General features: G+C 36.5%; 1 protein-coding gene across 1 annotated transcript; it reads right to left on the bottom strand.

Annotated features, from left to right (window-relative positions):
- Positions 1–514: 514 nt before the first annotated feature.
- On the bottom strand, positions 515–9,133 carry LOC113752115 (TIMELESS-interacting protein-like). Its single transcript, XM_027296253.1, has 5 exons — positions 8,768–9,133; positions 8,141–8,263; positions 3,759–3,873; positions 3,347–3,492; positions 515–1,030 (listed from the first exon to the last, which is right to left on the bottom strand). The coding sequence occupies exons 1-5, from the start codon at positions 9,131–9,133 to the stop codon at positions 653–655; spliced, it is 1,128 nt and encodes a 375-aa protein (XP_027152054.1). The 3' UTR covers positions 515–652.
- Positions 9,134–9,575: the final 442 nt, after the last annotated feature.

Below are 9,575 nucleotides of genomic sequence, written 5' to 3'. Positions count from 1 at the left end.
ATCATAGAAGAGATTGCAATAGTGTTTTAAAACTCAGTTTGAACCGGCCAATGAGACCGGTTAAACCTTCAACCATAAAACTTGGTTTGAACCGGCCAATGAGACCCGTTAAACCTTCAACCATTTTGCTTTCCGGTTCATTGCAGTCCCTTAAATTGTGTCTGTTTATTTATGTAGAATCCGAAAAAAAAAAGAGCCGGTTAAAATTCACTTGTGTAATGTGTTTATTTAGCTAAATTTATTATAAAAAAAAAAAAGAGAGAGAACCACTTCAACCATCAAACTGCTTAACCAGAAAAATTTTAGATGAACCAATCAGTTTATATCTTTAATACTGCAATTTAACCAAAATAATTGAAGTCACTCAACTTTTCTCATTGAATGACATCCAAATTTATATTCTGCCGCTTAGCAACTTTATGGGTTAATTCTTCTCGAACACTAGCCAGCTGAAGCAAGTTCTACGCAAAAGTTTTTTTTTCTTTTCTTTTTTGGGACAGGAATTCAAAATCTGTAAAGCAAATATGCTGCCCTCAACCAATATCAGATGAACCAAGAATTGAAGGACGAGAAATCATTTTTCCAAACCACAAGAACTAATAGCAACTGTTCGAAAGTCATTTTTCCTCCAAATTTCCAGAATCAAATGTCATTACAGCTTCCGGGCACGAGCAGCAGCTTTTTCGAATGCCTTCAGTCTGTTAGCTTCCATGCGAGTTCGCTGTTCTTCTGAGAGCATAGTTCCATTAGAACTGCAATACGTTTTTCTGGGTGCCATTGTTGGTGTCTCTTTATCTGCATGAGATGCTTCAGCTTCAACTATCTTGTCATCTGAAGGCTTAGATGGTTCCTGTCCAGTTTTTACTAATGCCTTCAGTCTGTTAGCTTCCATACGAGCTCGCTGTTCTTCTGAGAGCATAGTTCCATTAGAACTGGAAGACGTTTCTCCAGGTGCCATTTTTGGTGTCTCATTATCTGCATGAGATGCACCAGCTTCAACAATCTTGTCATCTGAAGGCTTAAATGGTTCCTGTCCATGCGGAGGTTGAAACAGTAGGGTTAAAGTTTAAAGCATTTTAAACTTGATTAATATGGTTGTTTTTAAAAGGAAATTTAATCCCATCCCATCTTACAACATGCAATATTAGGTGCTTCTGTAATCCTGCTTTTCATACAATCACTTGATCCAGTAACACTTAACAGCCTACAGCAATCATTTCCTTAACCAACACTGACAGGTCTAAAAATTACTGAAAAGACAAATGTAAAGAGATGATAATTAAGCTTCAGCCACCCGAGGCAAGTTCAAAGCTGAAACAAGTGCTTCCACCTTAAGCATGATAATATTTCAATTAAAAATTGTTAGCATTATATAATCATAATCACCATTAACTCTTCAATTCTACTTATTATCATGTAGTCCATGTCTACAATCAGTAATTTCATCCGAATATAAGCACCATATCACTGTTCAGAATATCTTTACTTCCCACAGAATATTCTACTTTTTTCATAACCGGGCATTGGAATAGCTGAAATTACCAGTAGTCATTGTAGCCTGAAAAGAGCTTTCCCGGACAAAGATTACAACTGCTGTTCTCAATTCATATACGAATTCGCTTTACATGACACTTCGAAATTGAGCAAGTTTTCAAGACAACAACACAGAAGTCAGTCTCGGATAATTATTTTAATATTTAGCCTGTAAATCCTAGGACTTCAAAATTTTAAGCCAGCTTAAACTAAAAAGTCTTCAGAAACATGTTAAGCATGTTGGATAACAGAGACTTATATTACACTTCAGCCGGTTGAGTGGCAGTGAGGTCTCCAGATCTTTCCTATGCATTTCATTTGTTTGCAAATACAATACTTTTACTCTCAGCCTCGCTGATGATTGGTATAGCGGTGCTACCATCCATCAATTTCTGCACAGGAATGAACGTTGGCAACATTTTGAGGAATTACCATTTATGACAGAAATTTGGCTCTCATCTGGGATGTCTGGCCTACTGTTGTTCCAAAGATATTTTCATAACTCTCGACCACATTTCCAGTGATTGAACTCATAGGGAATTGAATCTCAAATGAGGGGAACGTCCTATTGGTGAGTTCTCTTGTGGATACCTCAAACTGGTGATCTTCAAATACAGGCCTCAGTTTGAAAGTCCATTTTTCCCTTCTATTTTGGTCTGGTGACACAAGTTCACGCTGTTTTCTCGGGTTTTCTATCTTTCAGGATGTCATGTCGCTGTTCATTGAAAATCCCAAATGCTTAATTCCTTTGATGATGAATAGATCTTTATCAGCTTAACTTAGACGCTTTCAGGTTCTTGCATCTATATATCTATAACTTTAAGACCATCCAGGATGTGAATACTATGACAGTGAAATTCAAATTCCTTGCACTTTTCTTCACCAAAAGCATGTCAAGCCAGAGATTAAGAGCACCAGAACAAAGCATGATGATCGACTGTGCTCTAGTAGTTAGAATACCTATACCTCCTTTTCATTCCAAATAAAAGACTGAACTTTGGAGATGGGGACTGAGACATAAATCTAGTCTGAACATAGGAAATTTTAGGTGTTATGGTTTAAAGTATTCTCATCTTTAACGAAGCATCAAGTAAATATAGCACATAAAACTTTATATTTACCTTAAACCTTGTGATGAATTGGCAACTTTAAGATGTGTAATTGCTGAATGGAACAAAGGGTGAAAGAAAGTTAAAGATGCATCCTTTCATACTATCTAACATGCTCACTTCCTGAACAACCTGGGCGTGAATCTATATAATGCTGCAGTTAACACAAAAAGGAAATCAACAAAGAGATTCTAGGCATCTCAACAATTAGACTATATATGCAGTTATTCAACTAACACATACCAACCTGTTCAACTTATATTGAGAGTAGCATAAATGTGTAGAAGACCAATTAGGATTCACACCGGGGCTTGCAAAATTAGAATCTGAATAACATATGGCAGGTGTGGATGCATAGATGCTTTGTCTGTGAAAGGTATACAAACTCATTAAAGCTATTTCAGTTTATGTGATTCCTAAAGCCACAGGATTGTACGGCTACTAAAAATGAAACAAACTACCAAATATAATGGACAACAGACATCAATATATGCGTGCTGAGAAAAGTTACATGTTTCACAGAGATAAAGCAGAAACAAAAAACAATGATATGCATATCAACAGAATGTACTCCTATTACAACAAATTTGAAGTTTAAGAAAATAAAAATAAAAAACATATGCCCAAGATCCAAAGAAGGGAAAAAAAAAGTGATATGGAAAAACAAAAAGAACCAAAAAGTTTGAAGCAGCATTAGATCTAACCTCCATGGCCTTTTCCCAAATTTCATTAAGGATGCTTTCCTGAAGAGTACTATTATCTGGAATTTCCGGACATGTGTTATCCTCAATAGCATTTTCCATATTAGTATCCTCATGAAAACGATTTTCTTCTTCTGTGTCCCTGGCATCTGCAACAATAAAAAACACACCTTTGATTAGACACCAGAGAATCAATTCCAAATGAAGCAGTAGGATGTGCAGTTACTTATAATATTGTTGAATCAAACTCCTGACTGGGTATGCTTAGAGTATTAGTAGTCCTGATGCGAACAAAATAAGAATAACTTGAGTAGGTTTGAATAGCATTCACAACAACAGCAAAAGGTAGACTGTACATGGAGAAGTCATCTATGTAACTAGTTCTGTCACTTGCTAAAGTCACAATGTAGATTACCTAAATTTGAGGTGCCTTGTTCATGATTTGGATTGTTATCTTGAACTTGAGGCTCATGCAGCTCTGCTGGGTCTACTCCATCGGCAATTCTCTCTCGTAATTCTCGGATACATTTCTGGTATAATAAGTTCCAGAACATATGGAACATCAGACACATACTAACATGATTCATTTTGAAACATCTAAAGAAATAGTGGATGGCTACTCCAAACTCAACCACCACCACCACCACCCCCCCTTCACAAAAAATCACCACATATAACACAGAAAGCTTTATACCAGCCTTTACAGAGCATATAGTTTTACTGAAACCTATAGCATATACTGCTCTGCAGATAATTGCAAGGGAATTGAGCACAATTGACTAGACAAACCATTTTAAGAAACTAATGACATTTTAACAAGTTAGTGCTGTAAGAACCCCAATATAACAGAAAGAATGTGCAAATGACACTCCATAATGAGTTATAATTTAGTAGGCACTCCAGCTATTGAACTAAATTTGCATCCTGAAGGTCTTATTGTTGAGCAGCTTTAGACCACTGATAATTAAAGCAGTGGCAGAGCTGGGATATTTCTGGAAGCACCACAACAATTACCTTTGATATCCCAATAATACTTATAATCTAATATTTATGATATGAACTATCCTACTTGTTTACTGAAGACCATGCAAAATGAACAAACAACATGAACAGTCAACATAAGAAAAGAGGGTATACTTGATGAAAATAAATATAAAAAGAACAAAAAAGGTCACAAACCGTTTAATTCTCTTCAGATTGTTTGTAATACAGATAGTGAACTCCTGATACGTTAAACAGTAAATCTAAAAAATTGATAATTTTTTGGGGAGGGGGAGCAAAATTCTATGGAACTGAAGGGGTTCATCGTAAAACTTTTCTGGTCAACATACAAGAACAAGTTGTTATGGATGGATAAACTATCCTATTTAGCTTGATCATGCAAATCTTACAAATGAATTTGTGCTGCTACTAAATTAATAACAAATTCACCAACTATTTTGTCCTCCATGTTGGTATTACTAATTTCCTACAATTTGGCAGGGGAACTCCAAGTTGGAAATTTGAGGGGCTAGAATAAAAGGAACCTAAAATTCCTTGTGCCTCTGAAACATCTCCTAAACATCAGGTGGGAAATTAGCCCCCCCCCCCTCTCAAGTCAATGTTGCTCTGTCACTCGATGAAAGCACCCATTGATAACAGAAGATCTAATTGCAAGATAAAAGAAGCATTGTAGAGCATTAACAGTCAAGAAAGAAATTTGAAGTTCTCTATCATGCTATGCTGTTTTCAAACTCCACTTGATCCTCCAACTATTACGATATTACTTCTTTTGTCTTGCTAGTGCATGTATTTCCATTTTCTGCATAATTCTTCAGAGGCACTTTTGCTGGTTTTCCTAATTTAAGTCCTATGTAATAATACTTTTAGTTTTATTGCAGAAAAGCATCTTGGACAAAATGAGAATAATGCAATAGGTCAAATTGCTAAAGCAGAAGAGAAGTCAAACCTTCCTTATCAAAAGAAAAGGAGATAATCAACCTCAGTACCATGGTAAATTCAACCTTTATTCCATCATTAACTTTCAACAACAAGGAATGATATCTTATGGAGTATGTGAAATTGTGGATTAAAATTATACCAAAAGTAGTACTTGAAGTTTGGGCCTTGGCGATAATTTTAGCGACAAAATTATCAAACGTTTGATAGTTTCCTAGTAGTAGATATCAAAAAAGTACCTTCATCAGTAGTAATCTGAGGTTTGTTCAGTAAAAACATTTTGTACTTGTCACTTCTTGTTTGATAAATTTACAGCAGCTCCATCACAATTTCTTATCTTCCTCATCTTTTTCTAGATGAGACTAGATGTATCCACTCAACTAGCACCCTTCGCTCCTTGTGGAATTTTGCTTTTAATTTCAACATGCACTCATTATGAATTCTACTGAGTGAAAGTCTTGGCCCTTTTTCAAGCATTCATGTCTCTCAGATATGCTATTTCAAGCTAGTCCAGCTTTTAAATTGCAGAACTTGTTCGCTTCCACCTCTGTTTTGTTTTTAGCTGGTTGTAAGGCTAGAACTTTTCTTGTTAAAATTTTGGACTGAAGCTCTTTCTATTAATACTTAAGAGGATATAATCTAGTAAAATACTTCATGTGGAGTAATGTTAACTAGGGCATTTACAATGTGCATCTCCACAAGCGGAGATGCAAATCACTGCAGAAGGGACTTTGGCATGCTGAAAATTCAGTTTAGAATTGTGTGATACCAAGCTCTACTTTTACAAGTCGTGATCTTGAGTAAATGCTAGGTGTGATGTCAAGGTTATTCCTTTCCCTGTTTCCACTCCTGATCTTGCAGTTATCAACTCAGAGTAAACCCTTTCATTAAATTGAGCAATCACTGAATTGACTCTTTACAAATCGATATTTTACTCTCTTTCCAACATAAGGAACAATTTTACTAGGAACCATTGCAGTACTCAAGCTTTTCTCAATCTTAGCCCATCGCACAAATTATTTCTACATCAATGAGATGGATAGGCATTTGAGTGCTCTGAATCTAATACCAAAGAATTAGTCGACTTTGAGCAGTCAATTTTTCCATATTAAAATGTAATATGGAATTTGTCCAGGAAAAAGATATCCGACTATTTAGTGTGCTACAGTAAGAAGTCAGTGCAATGTGTATCACGTTTGAACACAATCACACTTCATGTCGATTGTTTAATTCAGTAGCTAAAGTACCTGGGGCTAGATCACATCACTACCCGTGGGCATTCCAGAGAGTTTTGTCATTACAATTGGTAATATGATAGATTTATCCATGATGACAGGTTAAAATTTGTTATTTAACTCTTCTTCCTTATCATGAGACTAATCAGGAAAAATAATATGCTCAAGTACAAAACTTACAGAGCTTAAAAGGGGCATTGAGAGGAAATGACCATGGAAGCCATGTCACCAGTATGTCAGGCTATGACGCCATTTACAGCCCTCAATGAACCACTTTAAAATTCTACACAACTAAAGATTGTCTAAAGAACCAGGGTATTTTATTGCCTGACAGACTCCAAACTTGATGTTACACGTAGGTGGAGCAAGATACTTTGGAGGAAAAGAGATTGGATGCAGACCATGACAACAGCAATATCAGCTAGTTCATTTGTTAGAATATTGGATATAATAGATGGACAGTATCACACTGCTCATTTGCAGAGGATATTATACCCTAGAACAAACCAATTTATGCAGTATGAATAAAAGGAAAAGAAGAGAGCTTAAAGTAATAGTGACAGATTATTTAGATTCCAGGATCAGTAAGAGGTAAATTTAACTTTGGAATATGGCTTAAGCTTCCAGGGTGCCATACAATCAGAAGTACTGTATGAAATTAACATGTGAACTCAACCACAAATCAGCAATAGCTACTATTAGATTCAAAAATTACATGGACACAGTAAGAAGTTCCTTATGCTTCCTAGGTCCAAGAAGTTTAATCACCAGCAGCAGTGGATTAACATGACCAAATTTAACCTGACTAATAAATCGAGAGGAGTCCAAAAATCACCAAACTTTCAAACACTATCCTTCCACATGCTCTAGTTCACATCTTCACTCCAACCTGTTTAAACACTGTAATCCGCACAAGAATTTTTAAAGAATAGGGAAATTGTATTTATGACATGACTCCAAACTTGGACACAGGTGGAGCAAGACACGGTGGATGAAGAGAGGAGCAGAAGCAGAACATAGCAATGACAAATTATGTTGGTTCACATGTGAGAAGCTTGAATGTGATAGATGGAGAGCAGCACACTGCAGACTTGCAGAGGATATTTTACACTCATTAGACCAATTTATGCAGCATTGGCAAAAGAAAAAGAAGGGAGATTTAACCAATAATGGCAGTGACCATTTAGTTTCCAGGACCTGTAAGACGTAATTTAACTTTGGAGTATGGCTTAACCTTCCAGGGTGCCTTACATATCAAAGATACAATTAAAAATAACATGTTAACTCAAACAAAATGAGAGATAGGTAGTGTTGATTTCAGCAATATCACTCAAACAGGAAGCAGTTCCTTGTGCATCCACAGTTTCAGAAGTTTAATAACTAGCAGCTATGGGAAACCATGAACAAATTTTACCAGAAGTGCAAGTTGAGAGAGAAAATATCAACAAATTTTGAAACATTTTCCTTCTAAACTCTCCAGTTTAAATTGGCACTCCTACCTGTTTGAACACTGTAATCCGCACAAATATGTATCCCAAAGGAAATACCATACAGGAAACCAAGAAATTACAGCATCTGCTCTTTGGATTGCGAATTGTAAAGGCAAGAAAGAAAATTCTTTTACCTTGACACGGTTTTTGGTGCCAATCTGCTCCAATTTATGTACAAACTGGTCAAACGAGAAGTATGGTAATAAACGAGAGTGCCATTCAGCATACAAGCCAAGTAGGTTCCCCAGATCACTGACCTGTAGACATAAGTTAGCATAGAACAACTTTAATATCCTCTGACAGCATAGCATGAGGCATCTCATAAGTTACCTTTACAAATTCAAACATGCATCAAGAACACTCATCTTAGTTAAAAGACAGGTTAAATGCAATATCTGCCTTTACCTTGAACATCATTTATTAATTAATCATGCTAGCAGCCCCTCTTCACCAATTTTACCTAATCCAACAAACTTTTCCACTATTGATTAACAAGACAGGACGAACAATTTATCACCACAATTTTTTGTTGTTGTATAAGTGGGAGGGGTTGAACCCCCGAACCACCCAACCCATCCCTTTCCACCACAATTTATCTCTATAATTTCCTCATCTCAAGCATCATTCTGTTACTTCAAATATCTAAATTTTAAAAAATAAAATAGAAAAACAGAAAGGAAAAAAGAACCCAACAGGTAAAAAGTTCAGCAGCTGATAAATAAACAAGAAAATAAACAAAAAGAGATGGAAAATTGTCCGACCTCATGACCGCGTCCGCGGTACTTAAAAGCACGAGGGAAATGGCGGAGAATATGGCCAATTCCGTCGTTTGAGAGGAGGAGATCTGGGGTAAGCTTAGGCCTCGTTCTGGGAAGTCTCTTGGGCTTCTCTGCAGCAGAGGCAGAGTTGCTTTGAGCATTATTTTTGAAAGTTTTCTTCGAATAACTGTAAGCAGATCCACTTGGATCTCTGTTCAGATCTTTGTCAATAGTATTTTCGTCATTGTTGTTCTTGGAGCTTGAAGATGGTGGGTTTGATGGGCAGTCTCGTGACCAGTGGCCTGGTCTCCCGCACTTGTAGCAGCCTGTCGGCGCTGCCGCAGTACCGCCGCCGCCGCCTTTGTCCATTTTTTACCCGGAGGAGTGGGTGGAGGTCGGGGGTGGGGGATATATTTTAAGATCTGTGAAGATGAATGTTTTAGGGGCTGGGCGGTTTATCTTCTGGCGGGAAGATTAAAAAAAGGAGGGAAAAGGAAATTTTGCTTAAATGACTTTATTGCCCCTAGATTTGAAGTTTTAAAAGCTTTAAAAAAAGGTATTAAAAAAAAGGAACATAATTTTCAGAGGACACAAAAAGAAGTGAAAGTTGATACGTTTTCGCTCGTATCTCCGAAGGTTGTGTTTGGATTAGTGGATTTGAATTTGTGAAGGATTGAAATGATTGTTCAAATTGAAATATTTTGTTTTGCTAAATTAATTTACGATATTAAATATTTGCACAAATAGTTGGGGTAAAATTTGAAAACTAAAAAAATTTATGGGTAACTATCAAATTGCTTCATCTTTTTCC

The sequence above is a fragment of the Coffea eugenioides genome, chromosome 11, assembly GCF_003713205.1.
Source record: "Coffea eugenioides isolate CCC68of chromosome 11, Ceug_1.0, whole genome shotgun sequence".
NCBI classification, from domain to species: Eukaryota; Viridiplantae; Streptophyta; class Magnoliopsida; order Gentianales; family Rubiaceae; genus Coffea; species Coffea eugenioides.
The sequence above is the reverse complement of the archived record's forward strand: the minus strand, read 5'-3'. Positions and strand labels throughout refer to the sequence as shown.

Excerpts from the sequence above, each read along its gene's own strand:
- LOC113752115 (XM_027296253.1), bottom strand. The coding sequence starts at position 9,133 with ATGGACAAAGGCGGCGGCGGCGGTACTGCGGCAGCGCCGACAGGCTGC. Across the intron at positions 8,264-8,767 it reads ACCGCGGACGCGGTCATGAG|GTCAGTGATCTGGGGAACCT; the intron begins GTCGGACAATTT and ends TTATGTCTACAG. Across the intron at positions 3,874-8,140 it reads GCACCAAAAACCGTGTCAAG|AAATGTATCCGAGAATTACG; the intron begins GTAAAAGAATTT and ends TTATTATACCAG.